The 19,770-nt window shown below is 32.7% G+C and overlaps 1 protein-coding gene across 2 annotated transcripts; it reads left to right on the top strand.

Annotated features, from left to right (window-relative positions):
- Positions 1–5,742: 5,742 nt before the first annotated feature.
- Positions 5,743–19,031, top strand: LOC143085336 (uncharacterized). Of its 2 annotated transcripts, none has more exons than XM_076261619.1 (5): positions 5,743–5,886; positions 12,705–12,902; positions 13,719–14,398; positions 15,385–15,740; positions 17,945–19,031. In XM_076261619.1, exons 1-5 carry the CDS (start codon positions 5,875–5,877, stop codon positions 18,271–18,273), a joined length of 1,575 nt encoding a protein of 524 aa, XP_076117734.1. In that variant the 5' UTR covers positions 5,743–5,874; the 3' UTR covers positions 18,274–19,031. The 2 variants fall into 2 exon arrangements, with proteins under 2 accessions (XP_076117734.1, XP_076117733.1); XM_076261618.1 differs by lacking the exon at positions 5,743–5,886 and adding an exon at positions 11,727–11,765.
- The last annotated feature ends 739 nt before the right edge of the window (positions 19,032–19,770 follow it).

The raw sequence follows: 19,770 nt of genomic DNA, 5'->3' as shown, positions 1-19,770 counted from the left end.
TTTTTTACTTTCAAAAGTTAAAAAATCTGAATGTTTAAGGGACATAACTCAGCCAATATTATTTTTAAAATATATTTAAATTAATATTACTTCTGCAAGTAATTAAAAATAACTTGTACAAGTATTACTCCTGACTGACGTATTATGGTTTATCATTGAAAGTTTGTCCGTCTGTGTGTTCGTTCGTTTTTAACATGTTGGACATTAACTGAAAAACGCTTTAACTAATATGCATAAAACTTTGGTAAATTGTTTATATCTATTGACGTGAGTTGCTTTTCTTTTTATAATGATATACTGGATTTACCGTTTCCTACTTTTATTTATTAAAAAAGGGGAGATTCTCCAGTTTACAGACAATAACCTTAAAAATAATTTCACCAACTTGCAAGAAACTGTGGTGAATTGTTTAATTCTATTTACATGAGCTTCCTTTTGATTTTTATAAATTTTATACTACATGTATACCTTTTTTGATTTATGGGGTTTAATTCTATAAAAAAAGGGGGATTTTCCAGTTTTCGGACAGTAACTTAAAGATGTCAATTTAAATTGTTTATATCTATATTGTTGTAAGCTTTCTTTTGGTTTTTATAAATTGAAGATTTTACGCTTCCGAGTTTGGACAATATCCTTAAAGTGCTTAAAGCAGTTTTTATTAAGAATTGATGACTTATTTTTATTTATTAAGATAACCTCCCTTTAGTTTTTTTTATAAATTTTTGATGAAACATTGAGAAGTTATTGAATAAAATTGAGAAAGGAAATGGGGAATGTGTCAAACTGACAAAAGATTTACTAAGTATTGCCCAACAGCATACTAAGTATTGCCCAACAGCATACTTAGTATTGCGCAACAGCACAGTGTATTGCACAACAGCAAGAAATCTTTAGTTGAATATAAATTGAATTTATACAATGTTCATTTAAAATTGTCTATTTACATGGTTTACTTTAACAAAAATATAATCTGAAACTTGTAGGTAAAATTTTACCAGACATGGCTACAATAATAATTGGAGTATGTATTTTTTTTGTAAAATATGTACTCTGACCCTGTCCGCCTGCCAATGAAGATGGCAGACATGGTAAAAAAAGTAACACAGTGTAAAATGCAATTTTGTCTATTATTTAGTTATTAACTGTAATGAATTGAGATAATCTGACAAGAGCAATGTTGGAGAGTATGTGTCCTCTGTAGAATATGCACTTAGACTAAGGTCAACAACACAGGCTCTTTAGAGCCTATAGTTATTTTAAAGTTAAAGAATTGAATGCTTTTTACATTTTTTTTAATGCAGATATATAATGTTACGAAGTTATAAATGTCTGTCATATGTACATGTCATTGACCTGATTTTCACTGTTGAGTTACTGCTTTTTATTTTAAAAGCACTTGTTACATTTTATAATGATGTTTAAATGGCTGTTAGCAGGCTGGTAAATCTTTTTTGAAGATTTTTGTATTCCTTTTTGGAAACTATTTATGGGCTATAGCTATTTAATTATAAAAAATGTAGCACTATTTAGTTTCTGGATAGGTTGCAATTGTTCAACTTGATTAAACTATTAATTTTAGAGATGGTATTAGATTTGCATGAATTTTTTTTCTCACAAAAGATGGTCAAGTATATATCCCTTATATTCCTAAGTATTGATTGAATTTGTCATTATGAGTTTTTTATTTATTCTTATTTTTACGGTATATGTTTTTTTTAATGATTTGAATGTTGGCAATTTTAAGGCAAACAGGTGGTACTTGTTTGAAAGACTCTTGAACTGTAGAACAGGGGTACTTGTTAAAATCCTTTGGAAGTTGTGGAATTTGGCGAACAGGATTATGGGATTATATCTATATATCGATATCCCTTCTGAATAACTAGGTTTTGTTAGCTTTGAGGAATGACAACATTTTTGTGTTTTGTATAGTATATTACCATAAAAGGTTGGTTATGAAATACCTAATTGTCCTGAACATGACATATAAGATGTCTGCATGTTGATTTATTTATGAATTATGTCTTTGTATCAATGATGAAATTTAGTTAATGTAATAACTAGTCAGTGATAATGAAAACCCTGGTGTGAGATTTTTTTAATTTAAATTAAATGCATTGTTACAAACACAAGCGAAACTAAGAAGATGTTATATTTAAATAACATCAAATATATTTTAAGTTGGCGAACCTTTATTATGTTTAGATTTGGCGACGTTGGCGAACAGGGGTACTGTTAATAATGTTGGCGACGTTGGCGACGTTGGCGAACAGGGGTACTGTTCAGAATGTTGGCGAAGTTGGCGACGTTGGCGAACAGGGGTACTGGTTAGAATGTTGGCGACGTTGGCGACGTTGGCGAACAGGGGTACTGTTTAGAATGTTGGCGAAGTTGGCGACGTTGGCGAACAGGGGTACTGTTCAGAATGTTGGCGAAGTTGGCGACGTTGGTGAACAGGGGTACTGTTCAGAATGTTGGCGACGTTGGCGACGTTGGCGAACAGGGGTACTGTTCAGAATGTTGGCGACGTTGGCGACGTTGGCGAACAGGGGTACTGGTTAGAATGTTGGCGACGTTGGCGAACAGGGGTACTGTTTAGAATGTTGGCGACGTTGGCGAACAGGTGTACTGGTTAGAATGTTGGCGACGTTGGCGACGTTGGCGAACAGGGGTACTGGTTAGAATGTTGGCGACGTTGGCGACGTTGGCGAACAGGGGTACAGGTTAGAATGTTGGCGACGTTGGCGAACAGGGGTACTGCTCAAAATGTTGGCGACGTTGGCGACGTTGGCGACGTTGGCGAAGCGGGTACTGTTCAGAATGTTGGCGACGTTGGCGACATTTACGAACATTTCCCCAATCCTGTACGGCAAGACAAAGCCTCATCAGCAACATATGTAAACAGATCACCAACCCTATCTAAAATACTATCATGTAATTTATCTTTTTGTACAAAATCATTTATATTAGCTGTTCTAGCATTTAAATCACCAATAACAAATACATTTTGACATTCAGCTGAGTAATGTATCATTTGAGACTCGAGCTCATAAAATAAATCATAATTATGAATTCTATAAAAGGATGAGTTCTGTGATGGTATATACAGATTTGCAATTAAATAGTCACTTTCACATCCAGTCAGTTCTTTAGCTATCCTTATCCAAATCAATGTCTCATATGAAATGTCAATTATTTTAACATAGGGTGATAATATTTTTCTTATCATTACATACATACCACTCACTACCTTGTTTATACTTTTTTCTAGATAAAGGGATAGGTTTACACACAAAATCATCAATTTCAATATAACTTGTTTTATTGACCCAACACTCTGATAAAAACACAATATCATAAGTACAAATAAAATTCTAAAATATCTGATCTTTATTTTTTTCTTTAAAACCACCATTTATATTCCAAGATAAAAACTTTAAATTTTTAATTGAAACTTCCGACGATTCCTATGATACTTTATACCATTTTCATTCATGACATCGGCACCATCATGATTTTGACTTTTATCATTTTCAAGATTACTAAATTTCCTTTTTTCCCTTTTTTGCAGTTGCAAGAGCAACATCCAGTTGACAACCTGAATATAAAACACCTCCAATAAACAATTAATCCTTAACAAGCACTGCTTTCACATCTTCATCAAGAGCTTTTTTAAGATATGGATTTAATGATTTCCTCTTTTCCACAACAGATTTCGGATATTGATCTGTAATTGAAATTGACGAACTCTTTAACTTGTAACTCCTTTTACGAACACTGTCACGTTTCTGTCTATCACTGAATTTCACCAAAATAGGCCGTATACGTTCCTCGGCTTCATTTTGACTCGATTCTGCTACCTCATGTTTTTTTACCAAGACGAAAGGCAGATTTTATGTTTAATTCATCCCCAATTTCTAAGTTGTTTTCACACACACTTTTAATAATAAGCGCACAATCTTCCCCTTCACTTTCCTTTATTCCATGAAAAAGCAAATTATCGCGAATGGATTCACACTTAATAGACTCAAGATCATTGTTGAGCTTTTCATTTGCTTTGAAAATTTTCTGAAGTTGACTTTTGAAGTTTTTAGAGTCACGCTTAATAAATAACATATATTGGGCAAAGCTTCACACTCTGTTGCAAGTTTTTTAATATCAGATTCTATCTTTTTGTTTGTTTTTTATGCATTTTAATGTTTTCATCGAATGATTTGGATATGAAGTTTTGGCTTGTTTCTACATCAAGTACACGTTTGGATAGTTTATTTATATCACCTTTCATTTCACGCAATTTAAAATCAATAATGTTAACTACACTTTTTATTTCATCAATACTGTTTATTTTAACTGACATAGCTTCGAATTTCGGTAACAGTTCGGTTGCCCATTGAGGTGGGCTCGTTTGCGTTTGTGTGGGACAGAGCATATACGGAGCCCCCATTTGGAATTGCTGCGTAGGCGACGTTACAAAAGGTTATGACATCATAGGCATGGACATGTTGTGGAAATTTGTGTTATTGTTCATGTAAGGTTGGCTATTCATATTATTGATTAATGGAAATGTTTGTTGTAAATTTAAAATGGCGGACAAATCAAACGCACCCGGAATCGGCTCGTCTTTGTTTTTACTTCTTATCCGGTTTTTTTCTTTTTCTTTGGCTGTTCAGGCTCTTGATTTGATGCCATTGAAGTTTATTAAACCACTTTACCATAAGTTTACTGCTCAAAAACAGTTGCAAACATTTGCAAAATCACATTTTACTGGAGCCGATGTAAACATGCTGCCATATACATCAAGGGCAGTGCAACTCTTTCTAACCAAAGTTTTTTTTGCCGTTTGTTATTCTTACAAAAGTAGAAACAATGCATCGTTCAATCAGTGTTTACTGTCCCTGTTTGAACTGTCAAAATTGTAAACAAACTTAATATTACGTGGACAATAGCTTTTGTAAAAGTTGATTTAGACACACAGAAATTCTGTGCATATATAATTTTATTGTCAGTTCTTTGTCTCCATATAATGAAAGTAAAATTGCAGCACTGAAAGAAAGGAGGGCATATAGCCTACATGTTCCTAGTACAACCTACATTTGAGGTACTTCAGGACAATACCTCTGTTTCTTTCGTCAGAATCAATGTTTGTTAGTGGGAAAAAATATGAATAGATAATTGATTCAATGTTAAAGTTAGAAAGAAATGCAGTGTGTGTTTAAACAAACGACAAACGATAAACTGTAGACGCATTTTTAGCGAGTGTATAGTTTATCAAAGTTTTATACAAACACATTAACATTACTTATCTAACGTTAAAGAAATATATATCCTTGTTACACAAGGAACGATAATCAAAATTTAGTTATAAAAGTGGTCCAGGCGTACCATAGGTGATGGTTCGTTAATTATAATCTTTCGAAGTCCTGGCCCTGCATGTACTGATTTTACACCAAAAACAAGTCAGTGGATCACTGAATGCTTATTTTATATCAAGCAATCGGTCATTAAAGAAGCAACAGCCTATCTATTCCAAAATAAATCTTTCATGATTTAAAATCAATTTGCATCCATTATCATGATTTTTGGAGAATCATACATTTATGTATATTATACAAAATTAATTCACATTTGTTTTAAAGATATTTTTTTTATACTTCATAATCAGATAAATACTAGTGATAACATTTAACCTTGCCGACTTTCAGTTTAACAAGCTGAAGTTGAGTGTAATATCTCATAATAGATTGACCCCGGAATTGATGTTCGACACAGTATATGTTTAATGTAAAAATCTAAGTTGTGAAATAACAAAATAGTTTTTACACCAATATGACAAAACGCAGTGAAGAGTGAAGTTCAACTTAAACAACGGAAGATATAATGCTATCAAAGGTAAGTTTGAGTTATGTGAAAATAATGTTGTTTATTTATTTAAATAGTAATTATTATTATCTTATTTTCATCTATAAAACTGGAACGTTTTAAAGTATAATTACATAACACATGTACCTGCTATTCATGTAATGATAGCAAATTAAAAATAATGAAGTTTAATTCTACAGTTTTAGTAGAGAAAATTCGTTTCAATAATAACTTGAAACTGAGTTTCCGAAGACGCGCATGAAATGTATTTATTTTGATTTGTATATCATGTATATATAGATTATCGGGTTTTCTACACATTGATATCGTTATATATCAGCCGCGAGCCACAATGTGAACCTTTTTGGCGAGGAAGCGCAGCGAACGAGCTAAAAAGTTACACATTATGTCGAGCGGTTGATATTTTACGATATCTATAAGAAGAAAACCCGATTATCTGTTTATCGTTCTATTACTGGTCTTTTCCCTCTCCCTAAGACAGTTTTACGCTTGACGAAAGCAAGCTTGATAACGTCTCCTCTCGCATTGTGACGTCGCTGACTACTTCTCCTCTCACATTGTGACGTCGCTGATAATGCCTGGTCTCGTTTTGAAGCCTTGATACGAGAATTACGGAGCGACAGAGCAGGGTGATATACATGTAGGCGTAGGGAAGGACAAAAATGACGATATTATGCACTAACAGTATTTTAAACATCCGTTAGCTATGTGCCAGTGTTTTGCTTAATAAATAACCGACTACTGGTAAAACAATTTTCAGACCGTTTTATATATACATATACTTATATATATATATATATTTTTATACTGTAATAACTCTAGCCAAAGAAATGAGCTTTAAAACACCTTCATGAATGAAAGACAAGTTGATAAACATGTATTACGCAATAAACAACGCAAAATCATGTTTATTTATAGCTTTTATCTACAGTAACTTTTACTTCCTTGTTTGCAATTGTAATTTCATTAAAGAGTAAAATTTATGATTCTACGCGGTCTGATATCCGTGTTAAGTGACTGTATATACCAACGAAACTAGAAGATTAGGATAACAAGTCTGTTTACATAACCCACTTGGCAAAGGCCAAAGAGTCGACAGAAATGAAAAGACATTTATTTATATACGACTTTTTCTATGTTGACAGCGTCCTCATTTCTAAGATGATGCATACAAAGAACGACAATGATAATCTTTAAGACATTAATAAGACTTGCGACATGTCCCTTCCTATTTTTTTTTTTTTTTTCAATTTTGCCCCTTTAACAATTTTACTGCAGCCAGCTGTAACTAGGAGAATACCATTATACTGACATCTGCAGAAGGAAGGATTTTCTCCAAGGGCAACTGTAGACTGGCAGTTATCAGTAAACATATAAATTAGTAAGAAAGAAACAAAAGAAAGGGAATTGTAGCAAGCCTAGATAGTAATGTTCAGATTCAGATTGAGATTATGATGAAGATAATGATTTTAAAATAAGGAAAATTTAAAAAAAAAAAGCTATAGAAAGAGTATAACACAGTAGAGAAGAGCATGTACAATATAGATGCAGATAACGAAATCCAGTACACACTAACATCGAACAAAAAAAAAGAACATCTACATTGTAGTTTAATGATTATGAAAAACTAGAGGCTCTTAAGAGCATGTGTCGCTCACCTTGGTCTATGTACATACTAAACAAAGGACACGTATATATGGAACGCCGTAGCTGCCTTATGTGTACTTGTTTTTAGATACGCTTATACTTTTCAATATATGCACATAGTTTTTCTATATATGCACATACTTTTTCTCTATATGCACATAGTTTACTTTATATGCACATAGTTTACCTTATATGCACATAGTTTTTCTATATATGCACATAGTTTTTCTATATATGCACATAGTTTTACTATATATGCACATACTTTTTCTCTATACGCACATACTTGTTCTCTATATGCACATAGTTTACTTTATATGCACATAGTTTTTCTCTATATGCACATCTGTTACTTATTCGTTTTTAATGCGCGGAGTATACGGTTGCACTTTGAATTAAATCGTTTTTCAATTGTGTTCATGTCTCTGGTGGTAACAATGTGTTCTTACAGATGAAATGACCCTATAAGCGCGATTGCAACCGTTCCAGTGCTCGGTTAATACCCTGTTACTTATTCACTTTTAATACGTTTGTTGAACGTTGCACCTTTTAGAAAAGGATTTTCAATTTTATCCATGTCTCAGGTGGTAACAATGTGTTCTTAGAGATGAAATTACCCTATTAGCACGCATGTACCCGTTCCAGCGCTCGGTAAATAACCTGTTACCTGTTATATAAAATTAAAGTATTTACATGTTTCTGCTTTTGCACATATTTTCCTTGGAGAACCCTGACAAATATGGTTGAAAATCAAATATGATGAATAAAAGATAAAAATTTGCTCTTCTTAATGAACATTTATCATTGGCATAGAAAATTGTAGATTAAATCAATGTCCCTATTTTTTGGTGGCAGCTTTGTGACAAGTACAGCTTTCTCTTAAATGTTAAATTTACTATTCTAATAAATTCAAACTCTGAATGTTTACACTGCCATTACACATGGAATATTTAAACAAAATCATCCAAAACGTACAAACAAACATAAGTCTGAACATACTACACTACACATAAAAAGTATTACAAGCGTATTATAAGCGAATAAGTAACGAATAGGTAACAGGGTATTAACCGAGCGCTGGAACGGGTACATACGCAGTAATAGGGTTATTTCATCTCTAAGAACACATTGTTACCACCTGAGACATGGACATAATTGAAAATCCTTTTCTAAAAGGTGCAATGTACAACAAACGTATTATAAGTGAATAGGTAACGAATAGGTAACAAATAGGTAACAGGGTATTAACCGAGCGCTGGAACGGGTACATACGCAGTAATAAGGTTATTTCATCTCTAAGAACACATTGTTACCACCTGAGACATGGACATAATTGAAAATCCTTTTCTAAAAGGTGCAATGTACAACAAACGTATTATAAGTGAATAGGTAACTAATAGGTAACAAATAGGTAACAGGGTATTAACCGAGCGCTGGAACGGGTACATACGCGCTAATAGGGTCATTCAATCTCTAAGATCACATTGTTACCACCAGAGACATGAACACAATTGAAAATCCTTTTCTAAAAGGTGCAACGTACAACAAACGTATTATAAGTGAATAGGTAACGAATAGGTAACGAATAGATAACAGGGTGTCAACCGAGCGCTGGAACGGGTACATGCGCGCTAATAGGGTCATTTCATCTCTAAGAACACATTGTTACACCAAGAGACATGGGCACAATTGAATTTATTTTTTAAAAGGTGCAACGTACAACAAACGTATTATAAGTGAATAAGTAACAGGGTATTAACCGAGCACTGGAACGGTTGCAATCGCGCTTATAGGGTCATTTCATCTGTAAGAACACATTGTTACCACCAGAGACATGAACACAATTGAAAAACGATTTAATGCAAAGTGCAACCGTATACTCCGCGCATTAAAAACGAATAAGTAACAGATGTGCATATAGAGAAAAACTATGTGCATATAAAGTAAACTATGTGCATATAGAGAACAAGTATGTGCGTATAGAGAAAAAGTATGTGCATATATAGTAAAACTATGTGTATATATAGAAAAACTATGTGCATATATAGAAAAACTATGTGCATATAAAGTAAACTATGTGCATATAAAGTAAACTATGTGCATATAGAGAAAAAGTATGTGCATATATAGAAAAACTATGTGCATATATTGAAAAGTATAAGCGTATCTAAAAACAAGTACACATAAGGCAGCTACGGCGTTCCATACGTATAGATTCCTGACAAAATTGTATTTACTGATGGTGATGTGTTGGTAGATCTTACTTTACTGAACATTCCTGCTACTTACAATTTTCTCTATCTGTAATGAACTTGGCCCTATGGTTACAGAGGAAAATATTTTGTAAAAACTTACCAAAATTTAATGAAATTTATTATAAATTGACTATAAAAGGCAATAACTCCTTAAGAGGTCAATTGACCATTTTGGTCATTTGACCTACAAAATGTATATATGTAGATCTTACTTTGCTAAACATTATTGTTGTTTACAGTTAATCTCTATCTATAATAATATTCAAGATAATAACCGAAAACGACAAAATTTCCTTAAAATTACCAATTCAGGGGTAGCAACCCAACAACCAGTTGTCCAATTCATCTGAAAATTTCAGGGCAAATAGATCTTGACTTGATAAACAATTTTACCCCAGTCAGATTTGGTCTAAATACTTTGGTTTCAGAGTTATGAGCCAAAATATACATTTTACCCCTATGTTCTATTTTTTGCCATGGCGGCCATCTAGGTTGGTTTGGCGGGTCAACGAACACATTTTTAAACTAGATACCCCAATGATGATTGTGGCCAAGTATGGTTAAATTTGGCCCAGCAGTTTCAGAGGAGAAAATTTTTGTAAAAGTTAACGACGACGGACGACGGACGACAAGTGATGAGAAAAGCTCACTTGACCCTGTGGGCCAGGTGAGCTAAAAAAGAAGATGTGATATGATTGGAAATGAGTCAACTCTCAACATGAACAGACCAAATGACACAGACATTAACAATAGGTCACCGTATGGCCTTCAACAATAACTAATGCTCATACCGCTTAGGCAGCTATAAAAGAACCAGAAATGACAAATGAAAAAGAATTCCAACAATAAAACTAACGGCCTAACTAATACTTGTCTATCCCAAATTCATGTATTTGGTTTTCATGTTACATTTGTTATTCTCGTGGTGTTTTGTCTGATGATTGGTCTGTTTCTGTGTGTGTTGCGTTTCGATGTTGTGTCGTTGTTCTCCTCTTATATTTAATGCGTTTCGCTCGGTTTTGGTTTGTTACCCCGATTTTGTTTTTTGTCCATGGATTTATGAGTTTTGAACAGCGGTATACTACTGTTGCCTTTATTTATGTACAAAATAATGAACATAAAACAAATAATTTAGCCAGAAACAAACATAAGTTTATTTTACATTTCATAACAAATGATAACTTCTCTTCAACAGTATAGTTCAACTCGTGGGGTAACACATACATGTACATTTACATGACTAAATACGGCAAAAAAAACCCCAAACAACTATAAAACTGACATTTCCAAGAACCTCTTCTCATGCACGAAATATTCTTTAATGTTGGATTTTATTGTCTGTATTTAATAAGTCTTGTTTTTTATCCAATATAGCCTTTTTAACGTTGTAAATGTTAAAGTTCGATTGTTTATGATTTGTAAAAAAAAAATACTTTTAAGATTGTTCTCTCATCTCCCCATTTTCAAACTATTATAAAGCCGTTATTTCTACATAACACTCTACAACAAAAAGTATTGGAGTCCTCTTTTCAAAAATTGCTTGATCTACCTATAGTGTGTTGAAAAGAAATAATTTGTCGTCATGACAAGTTCAACATTAATTTTGTTAATCATCCAGCTCGTATCAGTTTGTAAAAAGTAAAATTACAAAATACTGAATTTCGAGGAAAATTCAAAACGGAAAGTCCGTAATCAAATGACAAAATCAAACGCTCAAACATAGCAACCAGTCACGGATCTTAATTTACAATTATTACTGTTCAGTGCGCACAGTGTAAGGAAGTTCCATGTACAAGACGGTTTCAACATGCAATAGATTTATAATACAAACAATTTTTTCAGAATTTTAAACTTGTTATCAATCGAATCTCGTATCTAAATTTAGATACTTGAACGACATCCTTTTTAACAAAAAAGGTATGAATGACTACAAAAAGATGACAAAGATATATGACATTTATTATGAGATGTTTAATAGAAACCCAGGTATTTATCAGGTCATTTGACAAAGTAATAATATCAGCAGTTATAAACTATGTCAATAAGCCCAATAGAACAAACAAATAAATATAGCATTGAGTCATTTGTCTTATACATTGCAAACTCTGAAAAATATTATTTAAAATATATGAAAAAGAAACAAAAGTGTTAGAATCAAAATAACACTAGGTGACTAAATATTGTAGGGTACATTGATAAACATTGCTTTATTAAATTTCAGTAAATTAATATACGCATTGATTTTTATTTTTTTTTTTAATATAATTCATGTTCTGTTGTAAAGATTATGTCTAATCACTGAAAAATTCAAAGTTTGAACATAAATTAAAGGAGACACACTATATAAAAGTAGGTTTCCTCCATAATATGGGCTGCATATTCAGAAATTGACAGTGTTGGTTGATGGTAGTCGTCGATTGATCTCTAGACAATAAAAAAGGAATAAATTCACGTTTCTCAATGTGAGCTTTCTTATATCTATATTGAAACAAAGTTAACCATCAGCAACACATGTTGCGTCTGGCGTATTAAATTATTATCCTGGTACCTTTGATAACTAGTTGCATGCATACATAGTTTTCATCGTCCATTTAGTTTGACACGAGTGTACAAGGCTTGCGTTAAACTATATTTATCAATCTTTTTCAACATTTTGTTTGACTTAATAGGGACAACTATATATTGAACAGTTACTTTCAGCCTGGAAAATCAAGCACCAGCATGTCATGACGTCATGTTTTCTGCTACTTTGTCGGGTTTACATGTTGCATGTAGAACTATTACCATTAAAATATAAAATAAATATATGTACACAAAATCCCATAAGCAAAGCAAAATATAAAAATATTGAAAACTTAGTATTTGTTGCGGACATGTTAAAACAAAGAGGTGTATTAATTTTTCTTAATAAATTATGACTTTCAGGTTTTACAGATATGCTGTTTTGTTTACATTTTGATTTGGAATGTTGACTGTCGTTGTAATGAGACTCTTGCATGTGTAACACAAGGAGGCAAGCATGGGTATTGCATGGGAGGACAGTGCTTAACGGAGGTCCAGTCTAGGCCAAGATCCGACCTAGAGTTTCGGATAATAGCTAAATACCCGGAGATAAATATCAAGGTAAAAATACGTCAATCATTTTGTCACAGTTTATTGATATGTTAACAGATAAAGCAAATTAATTCATACAAATAAACACTCTAGTATGACTTAGTAACAGACCGTAGGTTGATTGTACAATGTGACTTTTGAAGTCACTTGACCTAAAAATAAACCATTTTTTTTAAGTTGTACTGTTACTCCACTATCCAAGGTTAAGGGGGGATCCCGTTACCATGTTTCCTCTACGCAAATTCTGTATGTATGTGTCCGTTCCGAATCTAGACTCTGTAATTAAGTGGTTGTCCTTTGTTGTTGTGTTACATATTTGTTTGTTTGCATTCCCTAGGCTGTTAGTTTTGTTTGTATTGTTTTGCATTTGACATTTCTGGGCCTTGAATAGCTGAATATGCGGTATGAGTTTTGCTCATTGTGAAGGCCTTACGGTAAACTAAACTTGTTATTTTCTGTGTCATTTGGTCTCTTTTGATGAGTTTTGTGATTGGAAATCATACCACATCTTCATGTTTATATATACGACCATACCTCTGTTAATTTATGGTAAAGCTAAAAGGTTTACCTCAGTTTTTCAACAAGTAATTTGGTAGAATAATTTATATTGATTGCAATACATATGAATGATGTCCAATATTAGGAGAAAAGATCTACTTTTAATTTTTTACATACATGTATAACTGCATAAAAAATGCCTGTAAGGAGTTTTAAAATATAAATAATTTTCATTGATGATATTGCTTTTGGTGTATTATTATAGTGCCCGAAGAATCATCATAAATATATAGTATTATGCACAACATGTAAACATTTGTATTTCAGGAAACTAAAAACAAAATGTTATACATTAGAGGAAATGGGCTTGGCTTAAATTGGACGACAGGAATGAAAATGACAAAAACATCGACTGATACATGGGAAATAAAGTTCAATTTTACGTCATCGGATGATGGCTTTCGATGTCAAGAGTGTTCAAATGACATAACAATAACTACCAAACTTGAATATCGAATTTTGATTGCAGACAAAACTAATATGATTGGTGGCAATTTCGCTGTAGATTTACCCGTATCAATGCCTTCTTCTTATTTCCACGAAAAACCTATGTTTAAGGTATATCCGTGGTTCTACTCAAAAGTAGGACAGACCTCAAATTTTTCCATTAATTCTTCAGAAATCGGAAAGGAACGCCAGATTTATTTGTATTTTCCACCAAGTTTTAACGAAAACACTTATAAGAAATACCCGAATTTGCTTGTCTTTGATTTATATCCAGGTGGCTACTCTGAGTTACTGGCCCCTATTGTCGATAAACTATTAGCTGATACTGGAACCACAAAAGAGTTTATCATCATTGGATACGGTGATTATCAACCAGATCGTGAACGGTTCTTTTTACTGACACCTGTTCCAGGAACTTTTCTGGTATGCGCTAACGGGACTTTTTATGATTTGTGCGACAACTGCTTGCCAGCTAATTATACAGTTGATGAATACCAAAGGTAAATACTCATCATGTCTTGTTCAATGAAAAATGTTAATCAGTAGTTTGACCCAATATATGCACGAAATCTCGTGAGATTCAATGATATTTCTGTAATCTTAACTTCAACACAACACATATATGGCTGCACTTTGACTCTGCTGGTGGACTTTCAGTCAGAGGGTATCATCAGCTCAGCGGTAAGAATTTAGGTACTGACATGATTTAACAAACTTTACTAAAATTGTCCGTTTATAAATTTTCAAATTATTAAGAAACTAAGGTTTCACCTCCCTCAGGCAAAGTTGGCTTTAGATGAATTTGGCTTTTTATTTTAGGTATGTTTGACATATAGCTCTTCAAGGGTTTCGGTACTTATACATCTTCGGATTTCAAATGTTTGACTTAGAGCTTTCCTGATGAAGGTTAATCAAGAAAAGTGCTTCGGACGCAAGAAATTATTAAACGTGTTGTTTTTCAATTTTTGACCTAATATAATTGTTAATTTTTTGTACAATGTGACTTGGAATGAGAGTTGTCTTATCGATTTTCATACCACATATTCTTATATACATTTATAAAGTGAAACATTCATTCAGAAAATCACAACGACAAAGCAAACGCCTATTAACAATTAGAAAAAAAAAATTACATTGTTTGGAAATCACAGTTCGAACTTTAAAAATATGTTAAGTAATGTTAGCATATTTGATTAATCAAATATTGCAAACTGTCTACCTTATCTAATTAATGGTTTCACTAAAAAAAATTAATAACAATGATTTATGGACTTTGACAATATCAAATTTGTTGTCTGTGGCTACACAGTTATTTAAAGTTGACAGAACTTTAAAATTATTTCAAACAAACATAAAACAATTGTCATATAGTACCATGTGCGTCAGTGCAACATTATAAAGAAAAGAACATGTTGGTTCGATTTATTTTGAAAGCATTATTTGGTACACGCAATTTTTAATCTATAATGTTTATTTCAATGTACAGGCTGATGAAAGACAAATGTGGTAAACGTGATAACATCGAAGGATTTGGTGATCGTTTACTTAACTTCTTCATAGACAAAATTCGCCCTAAAGCACAAGAACTTGCAAATAACCGTATCCTGATAGACCAACCTAATACAGGAGTAATGGGGTATTCTCTTGGTGGCTTAATGTCATGTTATGCTGCATGGACACGATCAACAATTTTCGGATTAGCTGCTTGCCAAAGCCCGTCATTATGGTGGCCTATTAATAATACAACTTTAAATACTTGCGACTTTGATTTCATAAATAACACTCTCAGAGACCAATCTTTTCAACAAAGTAGATTCCCTCAGAAGATAGTATTAGATGCAGGTAACTGAAGCTAATAGAAGCTTTACTATAAAATTAAAAGTTAAGGACACGTTTGATGCATACATAAACATTAGTACATTTCGATCTGCTCTCACCCAGGAGCTCGAAAAAAACGTATGAACAATCAAATATACGATAAGATACATCACAAGAATAATGAAACCCGTCATATTAGTTGAAAGTAAAACAAATTAATGCTGATACATCTACAATATTAAACCAATATGTGATTTAACTGCCAATAAGATAACTATCAACAATAGTTCAAATGCATAGATGTTAGCAACATACTATAGGTCACCGAAAACCTTTAACTTTATAATGTAAACTATAAAAGATTCCGACACGACAAAAGATTTCAAATGAAAAAATACTGACGGCCTGATTTATATACAAAACATTGAAGGAATAACAAACATGATATACACCAACTAACGACATCCACTGAATTATAGGCACCTGACTTGGCACAGGCAAATACAGAATGTGCCGGGTTTCAACTTGTTTGAGGGCTGCTAACCGTCTTTTTGCAATTGTTTTGATAAAAATATCTCATAAAGACCATCTGGAAACAATGGACGAATGCCAATCACTTACACAATCTAATGTAAATGAAGTTCAAGGATAGACTTCACAGCGCTTTCATGAAATTCAAGAGGATTTGTCTACCACCAGGTTGTATACTATTGGCAGTCATATCGCTGTAAACCATTCGCTTAACAGCGTGGTGATCGTTTGGTCGATGCCACTGCTGGTGAAGATTTATTTCCCCGAGGGTATCACAAGCCCAGTAGTCAGCACTTTTTGTGCTGACATGAATTGTCATTGATATGGTTATATTTATAAATTTACGGTTTACAAATTTTTGAATTTTTTGAAACACTAAGGCTTTTCTACCACAGTCATAGATTACCTTAGCTGTATTTGGCAAAACTTTTAGGAATTTTGGTCCTCAATGCTCTTCAACTTCGTACTTTATTTGGCCTTTTTAACTTTTTTGGATTCGAGCGTCACTGATGAGTCTTTTGTAGACGAAACGCGCGTCTGGCGTATATACTAAATTTAGTCCTGGTATCTATGATGAGTTTATTGTCTTAATTTGCATGCACTGTTTATTGTTCAGTTACAATTTAACTTATACATACATTTACATTTCGACAAAATTAGCTTTCATGTATAATGTTCACAAACAATATAATTTACGATAAACAATTCAAATATAATTTTAAGTAGTATGCAATTATTTTAGGAAACGTTTTAATTTGGTTTAAATAACACAGTCGCGAAACATAATAGCTTATAAAGGTCATGTTTTCTCTCTGACTGTTTATGACGTCTTTACACTAAATCCATTGGATGTTGGATGTGTACGGATTGATAATTTAGTCTTAGATGCATGATTTTTTTAAGTTAATTGTTAGTGGCTTTGAACTAGCTGTCAGTTAACTGCGAGTTCTCTCAGATTTGTACCTTTTGTTGTTGGGATGTACAAGTACCTAGCCACGTCCACTTGTATTTTTGTCCATCTGATGAGTTACGCCTTTTTCAACTGACTTTTATAGTTCGTTCTTATGTTGTACTGTTATACCACTGTCTCAGGTTAGAGGGAGGGTTGGTATCCCACGAACATGTTTAACCCCGCCACATTATGTATGTTTGTGTGTGTTCAAAGTCAGGAGCCTGTAATTCAGTGGTTGTCGTTTGTTTACGTGTTACATATTTGTTTTTCGTTCATTTTTGTACATACATAAGTTAGTTTTCTCGTTTGAATTGTTTTTCATTGCCATTTCGGGGTCTTTTATAGCTGACCTTGCGGTATGGGTTTTGCTCATTGATGAAGGCCGCACGGTGGCCTATATATAGATATAGGAAGATGTGGTGTGAGTGCCAATGAGACGAATTTCCATCCAAATAACAATTTATAAAAGTAAACCATTATAGGTCAATGTACGGCCTTCAATTTCTGTGTCATTTTGGTCTCTTATGGAGAGTTGTCTCATGCAACCATACCACATCTTCTTTTTTATATATACACTTTTAAACAACTAGTCATATATTTCAAATGGGAAAAAAATCCAACATTATTAGATATAGCCAATATAATTATCAACAATTCAGTACATACATATAAAAAGGAAATACCTGTTTTTTTAAAAACGATTCAGCTTAAAAATTACTAGGTTTACTTATCTATATATTTTTAGGGAGTGAAGAAAGTGCCAGCCCTTACAAACTAACACAGTCAACTGTTGAAGCTGCAGAGATGATATCAAATACCCCTGGTTTTACCATAAATCATAATGTTTGGGTTAACATATACCCAGGATCATCTCATACTGGTTTGGAATGGTTCAGTCGAATCTGGTCTGCATTTGAGACGTTGTTACCATCAGAGGGAGCTCCAGAAATGCCTCAAAGTCATACAGAAGCAAGTGGGTGTGTTGCTAATAAAGCTGCGACGTTTGTGACTAGTAATTTTACTTTATTGATTTTTGTTCAGTTTGCTAGGTTTTTAATTTTTAAGAGAATTTAGTTAGGTTGTGACGAAAATGTAACTCCATGAATCCTTGACTGATACAAGTCTATTTGGTTAGACAATGAATTGAAGGGCCAAAAAGGGCCCAAATAAGCATTTTTCTTGGTTTTCGCACAATAACTTTAGTATAAGTAAACAGAAATCTATGAAATTTTAACATAAGGTTTATGACCATAAAAGGAAGGTTGGGATTGATTTTGGGAGTTTTGGTCCAAAAGGAATTAGGGGCCAAAAGGGGTCAAAAATTAAACTTTGTTTGATTTTATCAAAAAATGAATTATTGGGGTTCTTTGATATGCCAAATCTAACCGTGAATTTAGATTCTTAATTTTTGGTCCTGTTTTCAAATTGGTCTACATTAAGGTCCAAATGGTCAAAAATTAAACTTAGTTTGATTTTAACAAAAATTAAATTATTGGGGTTCTTTGATTTTGATTTTGCCATTTGATTTGGGACTTTCCTTTTTGAATTTTTCTCGGAGTTCAGTATTTTTGTGTTTTTACTTTTTATACATACCAATAAGTATAGTATTAAATTTAGTTTTATTATTTTTAAAATCTTTATTGCAAAACTACACCTATAAGGGTCACTCAATAACAAATAAAATACATACATACATGAATATACATACAAGAATGCATACAAGAATACAAAGTATCAACAAGTAAATCGACAAACAAATGTAAATTTACTACAGTGTTATACGCATCATGAACCTATCTGACATTGATCGGTTTTCCTCAGATCTACAGACTCGTAAATTAAGATGCCAATTTGACAAACAGGTTCAGCGGTGAAACATAGGTATTAAATATAAGGATCACAATCTTGAAAGTATGACACTTTGTCTCTCAGATGAGCAAACAAATTTGGACGTAATGACATACATGTGCTAATATCACAATAAAACATGAAATGATTTTCATCATCTTAGTCTTTAAATTTTATTACACAATCTTTGTACTTTTGAGATGTTCATATATATATATCTACCTACATCAATACCTAGGGAGTGATCCCTTAATTCTAAATCTTGAAAACAATGTGAACATGTGTATGCATGATTTTTATACAACTATTTCTTGTCAACGTTATTATAAGTACTTATCTATTTTCTAACTATCTGTCCACTTTTAACTAACGTGAACGAGTTAAAATAGGTTTAATTTACCATTTCCTACACAAGAAAATGTCTGTACCAAGTCATGAATATGATTAAGGACTTTTGAATATTCCTCGGAGGTCGGTATTGTTGTTATTTTACTTTTTGATTAATATATTACTATCTATACTCATATCTTATAGATACAAATTTGAATGAATGAATGAATATTTTAATATTAAAGTGCAACCTGAATTATAACAAACAATTACATTTATATATACAAGTAATTTTCAGCCAGCCAAATAGGCTTATGATGCACTGTACATTGTGTTTGATTATTAAAAATAAAATAAATAAATCAATATAGTTCAAATTTACTCGCAAATTAT

The sequence above is a fragment of the Mytilus galloprovincialis genome, chromosome 8 (genome assembly GCF_965363235.1).
Source record: "Mytilus galloprovincialis chromosome 8, xbMytGall1.hap1.1, whole genome shotgun sequence".
NCBI lineage: Eukaryota > Metazoa > Mollusca > Bivalvia > Mytilida > Mytilidae > Mytilus > Mytilus galloprovincialis.
This window is presented reverse-complemented; position numbering and strand designations above follow the sequence as displayed.